Genomic DNA, 23,337 nt, shown 5'->3' with positions numbered 1-23,337 from the left:
GAAAGAAAAGCAAGGGTCTCCTGGTTGGCTTAATTACTGCATTAAAACTCTGACGGCTTATGCCACAGCAAATGGTCCAACACGCACATCAATCCTGGCCCAGTGAAATGAATAAGCCGTCTACTCTATATCAAATTTAATTATAGCTTTAATGCCCTTTGCTAATGCGAGTGGATTAACATTAGTTAATGCATTTCAAAAAAAAAAAACTTAACATTAATTAAGATGATATTTATAAAAAAAATTAATTAATGTAATGCTTTTTGTTGAATTTAATGAGAACAATGTATTAAATAAAAAATATATATTTTATTTATCCTCAACTAGTACTTATAAACTATTGTTAACCGATTCTTAGCTAAAATACTTTAATACATAAACCAAATTTTGTTTTACGGCTAATCCAAATAATTAAAAGTATATAAATAAGTATGATCAGTTAATTTGGTTTATTAATATTTAGTACTAACACCAAAATAATTACTTTTTTATAATCAGGATTTTGACAATAACTATGGAAATTCAAACACTTGTTAACTTCACTTTTGAAAGTTATATTTCCATTTAATAAAATATTAAAAATGATCACATTACTTATCAACTACTATATTTAATACAAAAATAATTCTATATATTATATTTGTACCGGCGCATTAATTACTTGAACTTCAAAGTCTTAAATTAATTGGTAAAAGTAATATAAATTTATACTTCAATTTAAGTTCCAAAATATCGAATTCATTGAACTAAAAAAAATATTATTTTTCGCTTTTAAAATTTACTCCTAAATAATAAACACGTGTGTCGCACGTGAACAACCCAAATACACAGATATTTTCTATTAAAGAAAAATAAAAACGAAAAACTTTTCGGCAAAAAGTGGAGATCGGAGAAACACGGGCAGTCTCATCAAGCACATACTGTGGTCCCAAACATATCATACTCGTTGCGTATCCTTGCTCTCAACTCAACCCATCCGTCCGATATAATCATAATCCAACGGGTCAAACCCGTCCACGCTCACTTCTCATTAACCTTTGATATACGAACCTTCTCATGGCTCCTATACGTCCACGCTCCCTCACTCATATCCCTTCGATTCAATTCAAATCTGACGGTTGATATTCTTTTGCAACACTCTCTTTCTAATTTACTCACTGTAACATTAATATCCCGCTCTTTTTCTCCACTCCAAAAATAAAAAAAAAACAGAGAAAATCTCTCTCAATTTGTTTATTATCGTATATTATACTACAGTACTATTTCTGTTCTCCATCTTTTTGTTTCAATTAATTTTTATATCAGAAAGAAATGCAAGAACAACCAACGAGTTCAATTGCAGCTAGTTCTTTGCCTTCAAGTAGTGAAAGATCTTCGAGCTCTGCTCTTCAAGTTGAAGTCAAAGAAGGTAACCTTTTTTATTCTCTCTGTTTTTCCAGCTATTGTTACATTAAAGCTTTAAAATTTCGACCAAAAATGGCTTATCTTTGTTCCTTGATTGTTTTTCCTTCCTTCCTACATCTTGATTTTGTAGAATAAGATGGTTTTTCTATGTGGATTTTATGAAGTTTTTAGCTTTCTCAACTGGGTTTTGTTTCTTTTCTCGAGAATCACTCTTCTCGAGAAAATCCATTGAGATCAACAGCATTTTCACATGTTACATTGCTTTCCTTTTAAGGAAAGAAGAAACGTTTCTTTTATCCTTTTTAGTTAAAAATCAGAACGTTTTTGTAAGGTATGGAAAGCGATGAAGAGATTCGGAGAGTGCCTGAGATAGGTGGGGAAGCGTCTGCAGTTCCAGCTGCCGGTCGAGAAGCGGGTTCTGTGGCCGGTCCGGACCGGGTTCAGCCGCTGGGGGAGGGTGGCCAGAGAAAGAGAGGGAGGAGCCCAGCGGACAAAGAAAACAAGCGCCTAAAGAGGTAAGATTTGGACGGAAGTGGGTTCATCCCGATATTACTGTTTTGCCCCCTTTTTTGGGGACGGTGGCATATTGGTGATTCTGTGTGTTTTTGGTGGGTGCTGGCAAGGTTGTTGAGGAACAGAGTTTCGGCACAACAAGCAAGGGAGAGGAAAAAGGCATATTTGAATGAGCTGGAGACCAGAGTTAAAGACTTGGAGAAGAGAAACACTGAGCTTGAAGAGAGGCTGTCCACATTGCAGAATGAGAATCATATGCTTAGACAAGTAAATTATTATTTTGTCAAATCCCCATCCCCATCACCATCCATAACATTACATTACATTACATAACATAACATCATCATCATCACCGTTCATTACCATCACCTCATAATTGTCCCTTGGATGGAACCAATTGGGTCATACTGTCACGGGGCGATTCCGTGACAATACATCCATGTTTCTTCTTATACTATCAAGATTCTCAAAATATCAATATCAAGGATAGAATATTAAAACGTATATCGGTGTTAATGCATATACAAATGTGCATATATAACCATCATGAAATGGCTTTATTACGTCATAATTTCTCAATTTGCATGTTATTCAGATCTAATTTCTTGTCCTCTGTTTCTTTTCCACCCCCAAAAAATAAAGAACTGAAAGATCACGAGCTTATCATTAATGGGGCATGTGGGGTTAGCCCACCTGGCCACTACTAGATGACGGATTTTTTGTCTGATCATATACAATGATGGGGCTTGAGAATATGTAGAAGTGAAACCCTAGCTAGTCTTTCCTTGTGGATGTGCTTCGGAAGTTTACTGGTGGCTGAAGCATTCCCTCTTTTTTTTTTCCCCGTTGGTTTCACTCAATATTTGGCCAAGGAATAGCATTTCTGCATATGGCCCGGAAGAGAGAAATGAAGGATGGTTAGGACATGACTATACTGGGCCTAGTTGATTAAGGAGAACGCTGTGGTTACGGCTCAGTTTTAATCAACTGGATTCAGTGTATGACTTGAGCCCAAGTTTTAGGCCATTGTTGGTTTTGTTGCATGTGTTAGCAATGAGTTAGGTTTTTGCGGATGTGATAAATATCTGATGCACATTAAATAACGTGGTAAGTAAGAAGAATGATCACCTTACCTTCATTGTAACTTGCAGATAGTGAAGAACACGACAGCGAGCAGGAGAGGAGGCAATGGCAGTTCAAATGCAGCAGCAGATGGAGCGCTTTGAGGAATGACTTGAGTATACAATTGATGGGAATTGAAACAAAAAAAAAAAGAACTTATGTAAAGAGACTTGTATTACCGATGCAATGAAGCAGCATGACTATAGAACTTTGGCAAATCTGAAATCCTAGATTATGATTGGGGCGACCACCGACACTTTTACCATCTAACGAATGTTTTAAATTTAGAGAAAACTAAAATGTTATCGTCTCACAATGATGGCAATGAAGAGTTCGCCTAATGGATTTATTTTAAGGCTTCCAACGGCTAAAACGAATCCATTCATCTGTCCAAAATTTGGTCAATGGGTTCATGCTGCTAGTATTTAATGGTAGTATCGGTTGTGGAAAAAGATGATGGAATTAGGTAGGGCGTCGCCCTGTCGGCAACAACAGCAGATGAGTTGCTAAGATTCTTAAAATTGTATTGAAAATCCTGTCAAAGGTAACACTGCAAAGTTGGCATTTTCAACCAACTCCTAAGATAAAATCATAATCTTAAATCCACTCTTCTTGGGTCTCCCATTTCAAGATTATCTTCAATCTTCACACCTTGTCAATAGGATAGGTGCTGCTTTATCTCATTTGATTAATTCATTCTCTTTACTATTTTCTCTTGTAATTTTAAAGCCATAAAAGATCAAAGGAATTTCAACCCAGCTGCATTTCGTGCCCTGATTGAAAACAAAAATAATTCAATGTAAAATTTAATTATTTATTTTCTAAAATAAGAATGGGGACACCCATAAGGCCATAACTACCTATGTTCTTTCTTAAATAATAAACCTCTAATTTTGCACCATACCTTCTGCTCTTTGCTAACTGCTAATTATTGTCCTCACCCTAACCAATAAATCTGCCTTTGATATTATTTTCAATTTCCTATTCTGAAGCTAAAAGCGTGTGTCGTATCAACTGAGAACAAAAGAAAAACAATATCCTATTTGATTAAACTCGCATACCAAATGAAGTAATATCAATTAGTAATATTCAATCAAGGCAAAAAAAAAAAAAGAGTGCAGAAATATTAAATAATAATTTATAATTATCTGAATTTAAAAAATATCTTCAAAATTTTAATTTCTATTTGAGTAAAACCCAAAAAAAAAAAGAGGGAAAGTTTGAGAGCATGATTTGCCCAGCACCAGCAGCCAGCATTGCTGTTTTCTTTTAGAAGGAACTACACGCAGATCGACTCGTGTGTCGAGTTCATAATGAGCAGAGGGTAAAGTTGTAAAATCGTAATTAGTTGCAAGCACAGAAAAACAAGAATAAAAAAATTAAATCCAACATAGAGAAATTGCATCCACCGACACCCGCTGGAGCGGCAGATGGGAAGTACCGGCTATAACCGGTTACTTTTTTAGAACAGGCTGTTACCAGCAAAGGAAGACGTTTTAGAATGTCTCGTTGTTGTCCTTTTCATGAAAGAAACTGGTTAACTAGCAGGTGGATACGTGTATTATTGGTATTGGCTCGTTAAGCAAACGGTCAAACCGGAGTTCGACTGTTATTCTTACAAGACCCAATGGTAGTCTGACATATCATTGAGCTTATGGTAGTACATTTTAAGTTCGTTTAGTTTTTGATGGACATCAATAGTACGTGGCTTACGAGTCGTGGCTAAAAGCTAAACTGCTAGGTACGGATGTTTATACGGTGCTCACATAATTAATCTTTTGTTTTTGAAAAGCTACTCACATAATTAATCTTTTACTTAAAAGATAAATATGCTTTGCAGTAACTAAGTATTTTAGATTTATTAGCATTCAACTTATCTCTTTTGAGGATTATTTCACTTAATTTTTGTTGTATTTAATCAAGTGTATCATTTATTAGCACATTATTCTTTATTTCTTTCTCTTATTTTTTAAAAATTATAAAAAAAAATAATCATTTAATTAGAGCAATTAAAGGCTTGTTAAGTAGACATTGGGAGGTTAGTATAAGTCATATATAAAGGGAAGGGAACAAAATTGCTGATTTTATGATTAATCTAGAATTTGAGTTAAATTCTCGTATTATATTGTATGACTCTTCACAAAAAAAAATATCCTGCCTATTCCTGAATGATATAATGAGAGTTTATACTCCAGGTTTCATTAATCAATAAAATTTACTTTCAAAAAAATATTTTTTTTAAAAATAAAATCCTATCATTTCTATGTGTGTGTATATATGCATGTTTTATTTGTAATTAAAGAAGAAAATAATTATGTTTCTTTCAAAAAAATAAAAAGTTTAAAATAAAATTTAAGATTTAATATATTAAGTAATTAACATTAACTACAAATTTATTTGATTAATAGCCATTTGTGATTGATTGATATGTTTCTATTTAAAATTTTATACAAGATTTATCAACTATACCATCAAGCAATTTCAATTGTATTATTTTATTCAATCAAGTATACTTTTATAGCACATATTATTTCATTTTTTCATGTTTTATATTTTTTTCTTTTTTATAATTAAGAGAAAGAAGATTTGAACACACAAGAAGATCATGCACCAACTAATAAACTGAATGCTTGAGTTCCTTCATTCTTTTATTGTTCAAAATATTGCAATAAAAAATATATTTTATTAGATATTGAAATTGTAAATTTATTATTTCAGAGTATTTAGATCAATGATAAGAGCATACATTTCAGCTCAAAAATTTGAATTCAAATCTCCAACTATTCAAATAAAATTCTAAATCTATTTATATTATTAAGGTGTATATTTACAGCGATAATCATGATTTAATTCTTTTCTCTTCCTTCTAAAACCTTTCTTCAACTCCTATTTCAATCTCCATTTGAAAAGCCCATCCACTCTCAACTTAATTTCCATTGATGAAGATAATAATTATTTTTTTATTTACATATTTTCATTTATTATCATATGTCACAACTACCCAACGAGATCATATCGTGCCAATACATATATTTTTTTTCTTTGAAAGTTTAGAATGATTAATAAATAGAAGAGAAAAATGATTATTATTGAACATACTATCGATAGAGTTTTTAAGCTTCAAAATTATTAAAAAATTATCATAATATATTTTAAAAAAATTAATATGACAAATAAAAAGATATGTGCCACTATTTTAATACTGTTTGTGAAATTTAAAAATTGCATTGGCTATGCATATATAGAATAATAGTCCAAGAAAGTAAGAATAATAAGAGAAAAATATTTTAACAATTTTACAAGTAATAAAAAGAGTTTTTAAAAAAGATGAGATATATCCGAGAAGAAGAAGGAGGCCATAAGCTGTGAGCCGTATAGGTTGTGAAATGAGCAAGCCGAGTCCACTTAGGTAGTAGGCAGTAGCAACTGGTTCACCCGGTGAAGATCCCTACATCACGAAAAAGAATAATGACATTAAAATAAACAGAAAAAAGTATCGATAAAAAGACAAAGCCATTGAGCCCAAGATCGAGAGAGTAATATACAAAGCCATAGCTGGAATGAGTGGAGAGATGATAGAGATGGCGTGTTGAATGGGCGACGATTTTCACAGCTTTTGTCTTAGCCCATCCCACACTTACATTTCCTTCTAAAACCTCTCTTTCCCTCTCGATCTGTGAAAAACATGGAAGCAAGTGCCGGTATGGTGGCCGGCTCCCACCGGAGGAACGAGTTGGTTCGGATTCGCCACGATTCTGATAGTGGGGTTTGTGTTTTCAGCTTGCCCATTTTTAGTTTCAGCCCAGCCTTCTAGTTTCATTCTTTTATTTGCTTTGCATTGTGGTGTTTAGATCTGAGTTTGTTATCATGGAAAGTGACTTTTCAGCTTAAAAGCTTAGACCGTTTTGTAGATATGGAATTTGCGTAGTCGTTGCATAATTTTGATAGCTTAACTTCGATGATTTCGTTAGCGTTGAAAGTGATTTTATTGTTGGTTTAGATCTAAATGTTTGTTGGGTGAAAGTTCATTTACGGTTTAAAGTTTGGTATTTGTTTTGGTTAACTGAGGAAGTAAAGAAGTGGGTAGTGATCAAAATTGGATCTTGAAATTTTACCTATATTTTTTAGCCTCGATTCATTTATTTGTCGTGTGGTGAAGTTCTAAGTTTTACAAATTGTCTTATTAGAATTCGATGATTTGCCGTGGCTCTGGTTTTATTGGACCATATACGTGTCTCCATGATATTCCCTTTAACCTAATGGCTTGGTTTGGTTGAAGTGTTCAAATGGTGGGAATTCTAATGGCGATCATTGTCTATTGATAATGCAGCCCAAACCGCTGAAGAATTTGAATGGACAGACATGTCAGATCTGTGGCGACAGTGTTGGCCTCACAGCTGCAGGTGATGTCTTTGTTGCTTGCAATGAGTGTGCCTTCCCAGTTTGCCGGCCTTGTTATGAGTATGAACGGAAAGATGGTACTCAGTGTTGCCCCCAGTGCAAGACCAGATATAAAAGGCATAAAGGTTTTTGTTTTTGTTAGATTGTTTTGTTTTGAATTCTTTTTCATAATATGGCTTGTAACTTCTTATATCATGTTTGTAATAAGTAATGTCTGTATGTTTCAGGGAGCCCCCGAGTTGAGGGAGATGATGATGAGGATGATGTTGATGATTTGGAGAATGAGTTTGACTATGCTCAAGGACACAGTAAGGCAAGACGGCAGTGGCAGGGTGAAGATGTAGATCTTTCTTCATCCTCTAGACATGAATCTCAACAACCAATCCCCCTTCTCACCAATGGCCATTCGGTAGGCATTTTATGTGGTTCAGTTATTGATGTCATGAAGTTTTCATGAAGCTTGCACAGAAGCTGTTGTTTTTCTTCTTTAATACACTCTCCTCTATTATTGGGTGTTACGCACTGCTGTTTCAATGACTGAGTTACAGTATCCAAGTTGGAAAAGTATTACAAGCCATGTGAAATCAAGTCATCCATTGTGGTTTATCTTAATTGAATTTTAATTGACAAAGTCATTTCATGCTCGCTTGGTTTTGTGGGGTTTCTTATCTCCTCACTAATGTTCCTTAAAAAAAACTTTCAACGTCTATGCAGCGGTTATATGCATTGCAAGCTTGCTAGTTCTTTTGTTCATTAGCCATTGAACTTTTATGTATAGCCTAGTTTGATTTAATCTTAAGATATGGCTTTTATATTTGTAAAAGTGACTGGTTTTGTTAATATATGCTCTGGTGATTTACATTGAGATTAGGATTCCTCACTGGTTTTGATGTCATTTAGTAATGTTGTAGCATTTGATCATTTATGCATACTGATAGGCTAACATTTTCAGGTTTCGGGAGAAATTCCATGTGCTACACCAGACAATCAATCTGTGCGAACAACATCAGGTCCTTTGGGTCCTTCTGAAAAGAATGTTAGTTCATCTCCTTATATTGACCCAAGGCAGCCAGGTAATTAAGATCTTGAGTTTGTTTACAAGCTTTTACCTCATTCTTTTGAACGGGTTTATGATCTGTCAATTGATAATGCCATCTGTTCTTATAGTCCCTGTGAGAATTGTGGACCCAACGAAGGACTTGAATTCTTATGGCCTTGGGAATGTTGATTGGAAGGAGAGGGTTGAAAGTTGGAAACTCAAACAGGAGAAAAATGTGATGCAGATGAGCAGTAGATACCCTGAAGGGAAGGGAGATATAGAAGGAACTGGTTCAAATGGGGAGGAATTGCAAATGTGAGTTTATCTTGTTTGGAATAAGGCTAAAATTAGTTTACTCTGTTCCCTCAAGTGCTTTTGTATATCGTTTATGACCTTATAAATATATATCAACTTGATGATTTTTTTCCTCATTTTTTTTTGGATAAAATTTGAGTTCTGAGTATTATGGCTTTATTATATTTCTATTTCCAGATGAAAATTATGTGCTTTCCTTCTGATTTTGTAGAAAGAAATGATATGATTTTCACTAAGTTGCTCTCATCTATGCATTTAATCTTTGCATTTCTTTGAAGTTTCATAATTCTTGTACCGCAGGGCCGATGATGCTCGTCAACCTTTGAGTCGTGTGGTGCCTATTTCTTCGTCCCACTTGACCCCTTATCGCGTTGTGATCATTCTCCGGCTTATCATTTTGGGCTTTTTCTTACAATATCGTGCAACTCATCCAGTGAAAGATGCATATCCATTGTGGCTAACATCTGTTATCTGTGAGATTTGGTTTGCTTTATCTTGGCTTCTGGATCAGTTTCCAAAATGGTTTCCCATCAATCGTGAGACCTACCTTGACAGGCTAGCTTTGAGGTCAGTTCTATTACTTTTACTGATGGATTGTTGGTTATGTGGCTGAAATTTCTCTGTGCCTGTGTTGTTGGTAGTGTTGCCTATTATCATACTAATAATAGTGGTTGGCTTTATTTTCTAGATATGATCGGGACGGGGAACCATCACAGCTAGCCCCTGTAGATGTTTTTGTCAGTACAGTGGATCCACTCAAAGAGCCTCCGCTTATCACAGCGAACACTGTCTTGTCAATCCTTGCAGTCGATTACCCTGTGGACAAAGTAGCTTGCTATGTTTCAGATGATGGCTCAGCTATGTTGACTTTTGAAGCCCTCTCTGAAACTGCAGAGTTTGCGAGGAAGTGGGTGCCTTTCTGCAAGAAGCACAACATTGAGCCTAGAGCTCCTGAGTTTTATTTTGCTCAAAAGATTGATTACCTAAAGGATAAGATACAGCCTTCTTTTGTGAAGGAGCGCCGTGCAATGAAGGTCAGTGTAAAGATACATAATTATGCTTAGGTGTGTGTTATTTTGTTGGGTATATATTAAATGTTTTCTTGTGAAGTTCTTTAATTGTCGCATAAGTTTTCTGACACTTATAGATTTTACAATTTTAGTTTTATGTTTTTGGTCTGGCTATTGACGTGTTTAGGTTAAATTTGGGTGTTAACCTAGTATTAGATTTCTTTCAACATGATGCAAGTGCAGTTTATACCTTGAGATGAATGGAATGGTGGTAAAATATAAGACTATTTGAATTGGGGATGACATACAAAACAAAAATTTAATCAGTAAAGTATCATGTGCCTTGTGAAGTATAGTTGCATGGATCTATTAAAATAGTTATTAGGACATAAGGGATATGTGGATGATTTCTTAAGTAAATGCAATTTTTGTGGGGATTTCTTGGTAAGCCTTGTGCCAAACAGTCCATGCAGTCAGTCTTTTCAGAAAATAAATAAATGAGGAAACAAGTCCCCAGATCGCATCAAGAGAGTGCCAACCCAAGTACAAGGCAAATTTTTAGAATATGTGATCAATAAGCGATTTCTCTTATACTTGCTGCTTCCTATTAAACTGGAAAAAAGAATTGTCTGCCACATTTTTTAACATTGAAAAGGTGAAATTTTCTTTCAACAGAGAGAATATGAAGAATTCAAGGTGCGGATCAATGCCCTTGTTGCCAAAGCTCAGAAAATGCCCGAAGAAGGTTGGACAATGCAGGATGGTACACCATGGCCTGGAAATAATCCTAGAGATCATCCAGGAATGATACAGGTTTTATCCTGCTACCCAGTCGTGTTTATATAAATTGGCTCTTTGATTTTCTTTATTGTCATGGATCTTTTCATTTTCTAATGTATTTTTTGTGAAATGACAGGTGTTTTTAGGCCACAGTGGAGGGCTTGACACTGATGGAAATGAGCTACCTCGTCTTATCTATGTTTCTCGTGAGAAGCGACCAGGCTTCCAACACCACAAGAAAGCTGGAGCTATGAATGCTTTGGTATGCCATTTTTAGCCCTTTTTCAGTTTCACCATGTTCTCTCTTAAGCTGTCTCAGATGTCCTCCTTTTTCTTTTGGGGGGCTCTCTGTATATTATGAATGCATTATTTAACCAAAGTGTTTTAAAGCATAATATTTATGGTTAGATGCATACCTTTAAACCTGCCATAGTCCCTTTGCTGGATATTCCTTACTGAGGTATGTGTCGCATAGACGTCTGGGTTAGTTTTACATCAGGAATATCATTTAAGATCTTTGGCACATGCAACTTGGTAGGGCTAGAACTAATCTAGTTATCTTTTGATTTGCAGATTCGAGTTTCAGCTGTCCTTACCAATGGGGCATTTTTGTTGAATGTCGATTGTGATCACTACTTCAACAACAGTAAAGCTCTTAAAGAAGCAATGTGCTTCTTGATGGATCCCGTCCTTGGAAAGAAGACATGCTATGTGCAGTTCCCACAACGTTTTGATGGCATTGATTTCCATGATCGATATGCCAATAGGAATATTGTGTTCTTTGATGTATGGCTCACTTAATTTGTCCTTGGGATAGAATTTATTTCCAAGTACTAATTAGTTCATGGAGAATGGTAGTTCATTTTGCACTTGAATTTTGCAGATTAACTTGAAAGGGTTGGATGGCATCCAAGGTCCAGTCTATGTGGGAACTGGCTGTTGTTTCAACAGGCAAGCTCTATATGGGTATGATCCAGTTTTGACAGAAGCTGATTTGGAACCAAATATTATTGTTAAGAGTTGTTGTGGTTCAAGAAAGAAGGGAAAGAGTGGAAATAAGAAATACATTGACAAGAAAAGGGCAGCTAAGAGAACAGAGTCCACCATCCCTATTTTCAATATGGAAGACATTGAGGATGGTGTTGAAGGTAGGCTTTCATCAAAATCTACTCTATTATTTTCTGATTATTATTTCCAATTGATTTTGATTTGCTCTGCACCAGCATTAGGGCCTATCAATTTGGTTTATTCATGAAATAATGTGAGGACTTCCCATTTCTGCATGGCTGCTACAAATATACATTATTTAGTGTTTCTCCTGCATCAACATTGTTCAAGAACCAAGATCACTTGAAAAGTCTGTAGTTTAAAAATTATGTTTAATACTGGATGTTCCATTTTGATAAGTTGAGGATGAAGACGAAATGAATGACCAGTAGTGTTAGAATGCCCAAGCTCTGTGTGGTGTTGACTTCATTTATTGTGTTCTGCAGGATATGATGATGAAAGGTCTCTTCTCATGTCTCAGAAGAGCTTAGAGAAGCGATTTGGTCAGTCCCCGGTATTTATTGCAGCTACCTTCATGGAACAAGGAGGCATTCCACCATCAACCAATCCTGCAACTCTTTTAAAAGAAGCAATCCATGTTATTAGTTGTGGATATGAGGACAAGACCGAATGGGGCAAAGAGGTCAGTGAAGTACCATGGGCTTTAATAGAATCTAAGCCAGCATCTCTTTTTATGTGCATTAACTTAGTCTCATTTTTCCTGCCACCAGATTGGATGGATTTATGGTTCTGTTACAGAAGATATTTTGACTGGGTTTAAGATGCATGCTCGTGGGTGGATATCAATTTATTGCATGCCTCCTCGTCCAGCATTTAAGGGGTCTGCTCCTATCAATCTTTCTGACCGTTTGAACCAGGTTCTTCGATGGGCCTTGGGTTCTATTGAGATTTTGCTGAGCAGGCATTGCCCCATATGGTATGGTTACAATGGAAGGTTGAAGCTTCTGGAGAGATTGGCATACATTAACACCATTGTTTACCCCCTTACCTCAATTCCTTTGCTTGCTTACTGTATGCTTCCGGCCTTTTGCCTTCTGACAGGAAAATTTATCATTCCTGAGGTAAGTGATTATTATAGCTTCACTTTTTGCTTAGAATGGGCTTTTCTCTTACATCCCTAACCCTGCAATCCTCTAAAAATTTTTTCCTCCCAATATAGTAGAAGCCACCGGGACTTACGTTTTGCCTACAATTTTTATGCAGATAAGCAACTTTGCTAGCATGTGGTTCATTCTCCTTTTCGTCTCCATTTTCGCCACTGGAATACTTGAGCTTAGGTGGAGTGGTGTCAGTATTGAAGATTGGTGGAGAAATGAACAATTCTGGGTCATCGGTGGGACATCAGCTCATCTCTTTGCTGTGTTCCAGGGTCTTCTGAAAGTGCTTGCTGGAATTGACACCAACTTTACTGTCACTTCAAAGGCATCTGATGATGATGGAGAATTTGCAGAGCTTTATGTTTTCAAATGGACATCCCTTCTCATCCCTCCAACCACGGTACTAATTGTGAACCTGGTGGGTATTGTGGCTGGTGTATCTTATGCGATAAACAGTGGCTACCAATCCTGGGGTCCACTTTTTGGCAAGCTATTCTTTGCCATATGGGTTATTGCCCATTTGTATCCGTTCTTGAAGGGTTTGTTGGGTCGTCAAAATCGTACCCCTACAATTGTCATCGTGTGGTCTATTCTTCTAGCTTCAATCTTCTCCTTGCTGTGGGTGCGGATCGACCCCTTCACCTCTGATGCTGCAAAATCTGCTGCTAATGGTCAATGTGGCATCAACTGTTAGTTTTATTTTGGGATTATTTTGTTGTGGTAAAATCTGTCTCTCCTTCAAGTTGGCTATCGTGTATATAACAAAGGAAATTAAGATGTTACAGCCATATGCATGATATAAGTTATGACTGTATGTCTCAATGGATTTATATATTATGACAGATGGACATAAGACCAAGAACTCTATATCATCTGTTCACTTTCATTCTTCTGCAAGGCGTTGCTGATGGTCTAAAGATGTTTTCGTGGTGCGGACCCAAGTTTGACCTTGATGTTGTGTAGTCCTATAATTTTTATACTTTCCTTTTTGCGCAGGGCATGTAGAGATATTTATCATCCAGTGCTATGAAAGGGACTTATGTTGTTGTTCTTTTGTACTTCAGTGTCATGTTGGAAATTTTTATTAGATCATCCTCATATGGTAATAAAAATATCCTGATGTAAGTTTGGATTCCATTGAAATGTCATGATGTTCTAAATCTTAAATTGGATGCTCTTAAGCTTGATGCCAAATTTATTATTTAGTTAAAATAATTGCAAAAAGAAAAAAATAAGTTGGATGCTAAATTTGGCCATTGCATACTTTGGAAAAGAGAGAAATTGCCTAGCTAATTGCATACACAGTTTTCACTTGAGCAGCTTAATTAGGTTATTCTGCATGGTCTTTCCTGGAATTGAATGTAGCCCACCAAGTAATTTTACACATGCGGTTTGAATGGGATTCACTTATGCCCATTGCCTTTAAAGAGTCCTCAACCCATGAATGTGTAATTACATTCCCATTATTCCAATTATACAGTTATGAAATTTTAATTATATGTGTATTTTCTTATCCAATGGGCCCCATAATTTGACAGTTATTTTTCTGTTATTTTGTATTTTCATTTTCCTTGGAAAGAGTCTTAGTCAGTCCAGGCCCATAAAACGGAATCCAAAACAAATGAAACGACGCCGTATAAGTGCAAAACTCGAAAGCAGGCAAAAACCCCCAATAAAGAAGAGTTGGGAGACTGGTGAGGAGGGCTGAATTCAAGGGTTTTTGAGCCTTAAAGTGAAAGCCTCCTAGACCTACTCCTCCTCCTCCTCCTCCATTTGCTTGGTGAGCAGATTGATAAATAATTAGGGTTTTTTTTTTCTCTTCGAAGAAGAAGAATGGAGGGGATAACCGAGGGAGTGAACAACTTGAACATCACGGATTCATCAGCTTCCAACAAGAAGAACCGTATCCAAGTCTCCAATACCAAAAAGCCCCTCTTCTTCTACGTTAATCTCGCCAAGGTCCACTCTCCGTTTCCTTTCCTTTCCTTTTTTTTTTTTCTTTTTCTGGGTTTTTCTCAAATCTCTCTCTTTCTCTTGCTGATTTGTTTCCCCGCTAGGAAAGTTCTAGCACTATTATTTTTAAGTATGTTATTACTGTACGCTAACTTTTATTTTATGAATTTGGGTTTTCATCAATTTTTTAACTGTACTAGGATAATTTTTTGCCATTCTGTTTCATTGCTGGATGTTTATCTTCTTAATGCGAAATTCCCATGTTTGTGTGTGTGTTTTCTTAAATAGAATAAAAAGAATAAAATTAAAAAAAAAAAACAGATTCTGCTTAGTTATTTAAGCAATTTTTTGCTCCATTTTGGCAGAGGTACATGCAGCAACACAATGAGGTGGAACTATCTGCTCTTGGAATGGGTATGCTTTCTTTTCTCCTTGTGCACTTTCATTCTATTTCAAATATGCTTGCTTTAGTAATTTTTTTGGAGGGGTTTACTGAAAGTAGCGACTATTTAGATGCTCTTGTCCCTATGAATTATGGAATTCGGGTGTTTTTTGGATTTCTTATTAGAAGTTATCTATTTAGGAGGGCGAAATCTGTCATATACGTTGATAGGTTCAACTCTCAGTGACTAACACATCATGGGTGCCATGCATTCTTTTACTCTCTTTAGCTTTATGATTGCAATGTTAACCTGAAGAACAAAAAGACCATTTTCTTTTCTAACCCTGAGGTTGAAATAAAATGTTACCTTGACATGCAGACATGGTATGTGTACATTGTTTGTGTTATGTAAATTATGGATGTGTTTGGAATGTTGGAATACATATTGTTTAATTATTTTTTTTCCTTGCCTTTCTTTACAACTTGCATTTAAATTCTGTCTACAGCTATTGCTACAGTTGTTACCATTGCTGAGATATTGAAGAACAATGGGCTGGCTGTTGAGAAGAGTGAGATTCTAACCCTTAACGAGATTTATTTTAGCTTTCATCTCGTCTTGAGAACTCAAACTTACTATAATGTTATATATGCATCATAACCAGAAATCATGACTTCTACTGTTGACATGAGAGAGGAATCAGGAGGACGACCTGTTCAAAAAGCAAAAGTAAGTTGCCGATACAATATTTAGTGTTTAATTTTAAGTTACATTCATCATGTGGCATATTAGACTGACCTCAATGCTTTCATAAACAGAAGCTCTACGCTTTTGTATGTGAGTCTGTAAGACCAATTAAATATAGGGAGATTATGAACTTGGGATTTGGTTGTTGTGAGGTGATGAGACATTACTTCTGTTAATTGGTGGGATAGAAAAATAAGATAAAAACAGAAAATTATTATTATTACTATTTCGTATATGCCCAGTCAAACCCACTCAATGGTGTGATATTGTTATCCGTAGGAGTTGGCGGGTGTTCTGTCCCTTAGTCATGGCCTCCTTGGGAACTGGGATTGAAATATTCACTTGTAATTGATAATCGATTTCATTATATTTAGCTGTTTGATCGGATTAAAAGTTTTAGGCCCTATTAGTTGGAATAATTTCTGTTGATTTTCAAGTATGTTCAGTTGTTCACACCTATACCACTACCCATATGTCAAAGGTGCTGTCACTGTTTAACCTGCTTAGTTTAGTGTAGAGGAATAGTTCTGATAGGGGTATATTATTGTACGAGTATGAAAGGCAGGTGAGTTACTATGTTGGTATAGTTAAAGTCTTAATGTACCTGTTTGGTCCATTTTTAATCACGTAGCTCGTATTAATTTTTTTCTTGAAATGGTTAAACTTAACTCAAGATTGAGAGGCTGACAGCATGGAGTTTATAATTTTGTAGATTGAAATACTGCTGGGGAAGTCAGAGAAGTTTGATGAGTTAATGGCAGCTGCTGCGGAGGAAGTCTTAGATAATGAGGAGCAGGGCTAAAGATGGAGATGATCCCTTAATTATAGCTTGTGTTACTTGATTGTGAGCATCTTTAACAGTTCTTTTCTTGATTGGTGTATGGAGTGAAGCTTACTAGCTGTGATGATATTTTTAGGAATTTTTGTAAAATACTATGGCCTCTTTGTTATTCAAAATTCAAAATTTGTTGCTAATCCCCTGCTTACTTAGTTGAACATTTGAAAAACATTTGCCTTATGTTTAGATAATTTACAGACGTTGTCTTCTTGTTCCTATCTTTTATCCATGTTTGGAAACATTTTCTCCCTCCAAATAATATGATATATCTCTATATCTTAGCAATGGAGTATCGGGTCGTCAAATACTATGGGGAAGCTACATAAGTTTTATTTTGAATTATAGTAACCACAATTTTTTTCCCTAAAGGCAAATTGGCGTTTTTTAGGAAGCTATTTCCTTAAAACGTTCTGGTAAAAGAAATTGATTAAATGTTTAATTTGAGGTTAAATTTTTTGAGTTTTTATCAATTTAGAGTTAAATGTTTTAATTGTAACAATCAATAGTTAAACATTTTCTGTTGACTCGAAAGGATAAAATATGGAAGAGTAGTTTTATCATAAAGTTTTTTTTATCATGATGTATAATAACTAAATGTTCAACATAGTGTAACAATTAAATCTTCAACATGATATATAATAACTAAATCTTCGATGTGACGTGTAATAATTAAATAACATATAATGATTATATTTTTCAATATAACATATAATAATAATTAAAATTTTAATATAACATATAATAATTATATTTTCAACAAAATTTTTTATCACATGTGATACACGTTTCATTTACTTGTCAACTTAACCCTTAATTGTAAGAAATCGAAAACATTTGACACTTAATTGTTACAATTAAAACGTTTAACTTTTAATTAAAAAAGTGCCTAAACATTTATTCCCAATTTAAACATTTAGCCAAAAAAGTCCTAATATGTTAGCTTTTCATATGTTAACTTTTTTTTTTTGTTTTCAATTCTTGTTATCTTAATTCTTTCATAATCTTATTTATTTCTAATTAACTTAAAAAACTATTAGTACAAGATAATGATGGAAATTTCATATTTTTCACACCAGTTTTTCCTTCTCCTGAATTTTGTTTCTTTGACATAATATTCAAAAAAAATTATGAACTATTCAAAATTTAAATAAATTTTTATTTTTTTATTACATTTAATCAAAATTTTATTTTTTTTATATTGAATTAAATAATTTAAGATCAAAATATTATTTATCATTTTATATACACATAAAGTTGATGTAGTGCTGACAAGTAAAAATATACACAATCATATCATTATATCATATTAAATGTTCACGTGACAAAATATTTACTCAACTCTTACAGAAAATTATTTAAATTAATATAAAAATATAAAAAATATATAAATTTTTTAAAATAATTTAAAACTTTTTTTAGGTATTATACCCTTTAGGGGTGACGATCTCCCTCCACACGCACACAAGCACACAGTCAATGTTAATGTTGTTCTGTTCCCTTAAATTTTTGTGAGAAACGTTGCTGCAACTGCAAAAGAGGCGAAGGGCAACCACGTGGGGCTGGGTATTGGCGGTCAGTTGTCCATTTCTGCTGGCCATGCAGATGATGACATTTTGAAGCCAATGAGACCTTAAACCGAATAATAATAATAATAATAATGATAATAATATCCTTCACATCCACCATCGGTGAGGAAGTCATGGTAGCATGAACATTGATGAAAGTGTTTTTACGAAAGGTGAAAAAGGTCGTGGTGATTATAGCTAGCACGTCCAAGATGCTCCTATATTTCCATTGCTGTCTCGCTTCGAGGCAAGTAATGCAGTGAATTAAACAGTAAAATGTTGAAGAGTAACAATTTCTGTACATACTGGAAAACATGTATGGCAGAAAAAGAAAAAAAAAAGGATCAAGAGTAACCCACTTAAACAAGTTCTAAACAGCACCCAAAAAGTCTCTCATTCTTCAAATATAACTTTATCTGTCTCATTTTCAAGGCCAATGAAAACTGTATGCCAGTTAAGTTACTTTCGATATCATCTCTAAACTTGAAAAAGCCGCTGCCTGAACCGAGCCCTCAACCAAAAAAAAAAAAAAACAAAATTCAGCTGGAGAAAGTATATGAAAAAAAAAGGTCAACCTAAAATGTAAGCCAGCTCATTCCTCTGATCCAAAAGATGAGTTTAATCCCTTGGACGAGATATCCTATGCTTCCTCATCTTTCTCTACAAGTATCCTTTTGCATGCTTCATAGCACATGAAGGAAATCCCAGCAGCAGGTACCAACTTCATGCAACTAGGACCCAAACCTTTATATAGACCATGAATCCCTTCTTGTTCAAGAATGCTTGAGAGTGCATGCAGCACATGCTTGTAGACCTGTCTTCCATTGAGAGCTCCAACCTGCATGTGCTTGCGAGCCACCTCAAGTGGGAAAGTTGCACTACTTGAAATAGCCCCAGCTAGAGATCCAATTAAAAGGGTTTCAATATTGCCGATTTTCTCCTCCTTGAAAACTTTCCTGTACACTTTCCGTAAAGTATCGTATGCAAAATAATTAGCGGCAGCATATGGAATTACTCCAATGAGACTAGGAGCAAGGCCTCTATAAAGTTCAGCAGGGCCCTCCTTTTGCAGTATTTTTAAGAAAGCATCAACTATACCATCATACATATTTTTCTGAAAAATTAGCAAATCTTGGATGTTAGTGGAAAAATACCATTTTTACTCAGTGAATTTCAAAATATAGATTGCCTTTACCTCAATGGTTAATCGAGTCTTAACTAGCTCAAGAGGATAGGTGCACAAAGTTGAGCTGACTCCAGCACAAGCCCCTGCAATTAATGAGGCAGGAATGGGAACCTTTGGTTCTTCCCCAGGTTTGGGAGACAACTGCTTATTCACGGTATCAAAAGCAAACAGCTGCAGATAATGAAGTTCAGGCATGGGGAATTAGTATTTGAACATGTTAGGAAAGATGATTACAACATAGGATCCTAATATCTCGAAAGATGTAGCAAAGTTTCTCCGTTACCATCTTGTTGGCCAATTGACTTAAAACAAGAAAAAATTCATTCACAATGGCTCAATTCTTGTGTACTGACAAAGGCCTTCTGTTATTTTCTTTTTAAATGGTACTGAGATAACACATAAAAAGGAGCAAAGACTGGATATAGTGCAATATTTAATTGCTTTTATTAGTGAAGCAGACAAGATATTGCATTCATTTGATACATAGCAAGTATGAAACTACCAACAAGCCAACAACCAAACACCCCTCTGGCTAATGATAAAAAGAAGAATGCAAGCATGAGCTCTGAGAAAAGCTTGCTTCAAACCTATTTATGAATTCATGCAACAAGCTCCAACCAGATAATTGGGTTTAGGAATTAAATTACAAAAGCATAACCAATGATGATAAAATAGTAAGAAGCATAGAACTAATCACAGCAATTTTCACCAACAAGTGATATGTAAAAAGGGGTAATGGTCAATTTGGCCATTGTGGTTAAGAAAATGTCTTATGCGATACTTGTACTAAAAAAATTTTTAACGTGGTAACCAAACTTTTATTTCGTGAAACAATCTACTCCAACCCATAGCGCCACTAACAAAACCTATCGACATGACCATCCACCATATATGAAACACAGCCAAATGAATGGCACATCACCTACTGGGGTCATCTCAATTTTACTGCATGATGACATGTGTACCACATGGCACACACATGACAGTCACATGTCGTATAATTACTTGTCCCTCTCTTCGGGGGAAATTTATTGGCTGGTTTTAGGGTTTAAAAAACATCAAAACCAAGAGCTGATCCTGAAAAGCCCTAATTTTCGTAGATCTCTTCCTTCTTCCACAGAAAATCCCCCAAAAGAAAGAAAAATGAAAATGAAATGTAGAAAAAAGGTGGTCACTGCAAACAAGAAAGGCTAGGAGATTCAATTGGGTTTACGAGTTAATTCGATTGCCACCAAGAGATTCAAATGGTTTTTCCCAACCCTACTACACTCACTTGATTTGCTTTTCTTTAAAGCTTTCCTTTTTTTTCTTGATCTCTTGCAGAAGGCACTCAGACTCCAATTCTGGTGATAGTCAAATCTCCAAGCTTTTCTTGCAAGATCAAATCGAGTGAGTCTAGTGGGGCTGGGAAAACCTAATCAAATCTCCTAGTGGTAGTCGAATAACCTTGTACAGCCACATAAGCAAAAGGGTGGGAGGGAGCAACAATTTTATGACACGAGGGAACCACGTGTTTGCATGTGACATCCACATAAGCAAATTGAGATGACCCTAATGGCTAAGATGGCATTTTTGGTCATGTGTTAGATTTTGATTGGTTGCCTGCATCGTCATCAAGTTTCATTAATGATGTTATGGGTTGGAGTAGATCGTTACATGGAATAAGGGTTTAGGTACCGCATTGAACAGTGTTTTAGTATAAATACTACATTAGACATTTTCTTAAACGACAAGGGCCAAATAGGATATCATCATTAAAAATGACAACAATAATTGCTTTGTCCACCTGTTCCATTTGTTAACGAGTTTATTCTTGAGAAAGATAAGAATCAGTTAGAAATTAGCAGTAGAAGAAGATGACATATAAAGGCTTAAAATTTAGAAACCAATCATAGTACACCATTTGAAAATGGAAAAAAAAAAAAAAAGACATTCCCTGATGCTTTGCTCTCAGGGTGCCACAATTTTCCACCCACTATATTTACTGTTTCAAGGTTGTGTCAACACAAAGTGCTTCCCTAAAGGATCAATGGCTGATGTTCTTTATCAAATTTCTTAGACAAGGCAAATGGAGCTCTGTTTCACTATCCACTTAGAAAACTACCACTCTGATGTAATAAAGGTGGCAATCTATAACTTTTCTTGAACAGAGAGCCTCATTGTTAAAATGAAATTATAAAGAAACGCCAATACAACAATGAAGTATAAATTTGCAACTGCAATACGTCAGTTCACAACCACTAGAAAAAACAAGATATGCAGTTTGACACAATAAAAAACAAGCGAAAAGGCTGACATCAGGAAAACAGAAGCTAAAAATGTGCATGTTAAGTATACAAGTGCATTACATAATAGAGAACAAACAATACTAATTTGACTCATTCGCATTCAAAAAAACCTAGTGATGAGTATATATATGAACCAAAAAACACTAAAGCCAAAAGAACACCACAAAGCTCAAAAGCAAGAAATTGATCAACCAACATACTTAATAGTATCTAGTATCACAAAACCATAAACAAACAGAATTAAATTCATAAAAACGCAATAAGAATTCATGGATTAAATACCTCTATCGCCTTGCTAGGTGCAACTCGAATCACATTAACCAGATTGCCCCTAAACAACCCTTTCCATCCATCAGTCTGCATTATATTATGGAACACCTCAGTTGTAGAATTCCCACTAGTCCCAACCATCAAATGCGTCCTTATTGTCTCCAATGGCGCAACGCAGGTCCTTGAAACCGCCCCCGCTATGGCACCGCTTATTAACCTTCTTAATGAAGGATTAGAAACCTTAATTTTCAGTTTTAAGCCAACTTTCTTCTTCTTCTTCAAAGCTACTTCACCTTCCGGTACTCCAACAACCCGAATTTCCTCTTGTGATGGTAAATATTTCACAAACAAATCGGAAAATGGAGCTTTGATTCCACCATTGTCACGGGGATTTGGGGAGTTTGGTGAAACGCCAAATCCCATTCCCATTTGACCAACGCTTGCAAATAAGCCACCTGGATATAAGTGATTCCGTTCGAGACTCCATTCAGACCCCAAATCAGATATAGAGAAAAAGCCATCTTTTTTATCATCAAACAATTGAATTCCTCTCTTGCCCATGATTTTGAAAACTTTTAAAAAAATTAAAAAACGAAAAAACAAACGGTTTTTTCCCTAGGGTTTATTGAATATCAAAATCCGTTTTTGTCATCGTTTCAAGAGAATTGAGAGTGTTTTCTACACTAAGATTCGATTTCGAACAAATGGGTGCCTAAAAAATCTACTTTTGAGGTATAGGTACAAGAGAAAATCAAGATTTTTTGAAAAATCCAAAGAGATGAGGCGATGAAAACAAGAAACAAAGCCTTATAATGAAAGAAAACGAAAAGAAAAAAGGAAGAGAGAAGAGAGGAGGGTAGGTGAATGAATCTGATTCTCTCTGGCTTATTTTTTTTCCTCCTTCTCTCCTAAAAGACAATGACTCTGGACTCAGGACCGTGTGGGTGTCCAAAGGTGTTATATATATAGTAGGGTTACCTTGGTTTGGTGGGTTAGGAGTTTGGAAGGAAGGTGTTAGGTGTTTATTGTGCTTCCAACAATGGGAGTGAACGTGAAGGTGGCCTCCTCTCTGCTCTTCTGCTGCTTTGGAGATTTAAGTAATTTCAATGTTCTTTGAATATTGGTTTTTTTTGGGAACTTGGACTATCGATGCACGTAAGTTTTTAATATTTTTGCATTGATTTTTGCATTGGAATTATAAAATTTTATACGACCCACAAGGCCAAGGCCGCCCCTGAATTGATTATCCACTTTCGAAAATATAGACAAATTTACTTTCCAGTCAGCACTCAAAACCACTCAATTCCACAAGCCAAGCAGGAAGGATCTTCTGCAGATGCTGGCTTTGTTTGTCATTTATC

The 23,337-nt window shown here is 35.3% G+C and overlaps 4 protein-coding genes across 4 annotated transcripts; 3 read left to right on the top strand and 1 right to left on the bottom strand.

Annotated features, from left to right (window-relative positions):
• The first annotated feature begins 1,170 nt into the window (after positions 1-1,170).
• Positions 1,171-3,339, top strand: HY5 (Basic-leucine zipper (bZIP) transcription factor family protein). The gene is made up of 4 exons (XM_021420892.2): positions 1,171-1,408; positions 1,736-1,919; positions 2,028-2,184; positions 3,069-3,339. The coding sequence occupies exons 1-4, from the start codon at positions 1,312-1,314 to the stop codon at positions 3,141-3,143; spliced, it is 513 nt and encodes a 170-aa protein (XP_021276567.1). The 5' UTR covers positions 1,171-1,311; the 3' UTR covers positions 3,144-3,339.
• A 3,198-nt stretch (positions 3,340-6,537) lies between these two features.
• On the top strand, positions 6,538-13,886 carry CESA1 (cellulose synthase 1). Its single transcript, XM_021421102.2, has 14 exons — positions 6,538-6,805; positions 7,370-7,565; positions 7,668-7,849; positions 8,393-8,513; positions 8,608-8,794; positions 9,095-9,361; positions 9,483-9,828; positions 10,480-10,617; positions 10,721-10,846; positions 11,158-11,370; positions 11,468-11,732; positions 12,078-12,274; positions 12,363-12,713; positions 12,856-13,886. The coding sequence occupies exons 1-14, from the start codon at positions 6,725-6,727 to the stop codon at positions 13,441-13,443; spliced, it is 3,258 nt and encodes a 1,085-aa protein (XP_021276777.1). The 5' UTR covers positions 6,538-6,724; the 3' UTR covers positions 13,444-13,886.
• A 555-nt stretch (positions 13,887-14,441) lies between these two features.
• LOC110411087 (uncharacterized protein At2g34160-like) lies at positions 14,442-16,804 on the top strand. The gene is made up of 5 exons (XM_021421103.2): positions 14,442-14,708; positions 15,068-15,116; positions 15,591-15,653; positions 15,747-15,811; positions 16,542-16,804. Exons 1-5 carry the CDS (start codon positions 14,583-14,585, stop codon positions 16,629-16,631), a joined length of 393 nt encoding a protein of 130 aa, XP_021276778.1. The 5' UTR covers positions 14,442-14,582; the 3' UTR covers positions 16,632-16,804.
• A 1,796-nt stretch (positions 16,805-18,600) lies between these two features.
• SHS1 (Mitochondrial substrate carrier family protein) lies at positions 18,601-23,008 on the bottom strand. The gene is made up of 3 exons (XM_021421124.2): positions 21,989-23,008; positions 19,428-19,589; positions 18,601-19,346 (listed from the first exon to the last, which is right to left on the bottom strand). The coding sequence occupies exons 1-3, from the start codon at positions 22,535-22,537 to the stop codon at positions 18,873-18,875; spliced, it is 1,185 nt and encodes a 394-aa protein (XP_021276799.1). The 5' UTR covers positions 22,538-23,008; the 3' UTR covers positions 18,601-18,872.
• Between the last annotated feature and the right edge of the window lie 329 nt (positions 23,009-23,337).

Source organism: Theobroma umbraticum, unplaced genomic scaffold (assembly GCF_002168275.2).
Source record: "Theobroma umbraticum cultivar Fairchild unplaced genomic scaffold, ASM216827v3 scaffold_56.0, whole genome shotgun sequence".
Taxonomy (NCBI): Eukaryota; Viridiplantae; Streptophyta; class Magnoliopsida; order Malvales; family Malvaceae; genus Theobroma; species Theobroma umbraticum.
This window is presented reverse-complemented; position numbering and strand designations above follow the sequence as displayed.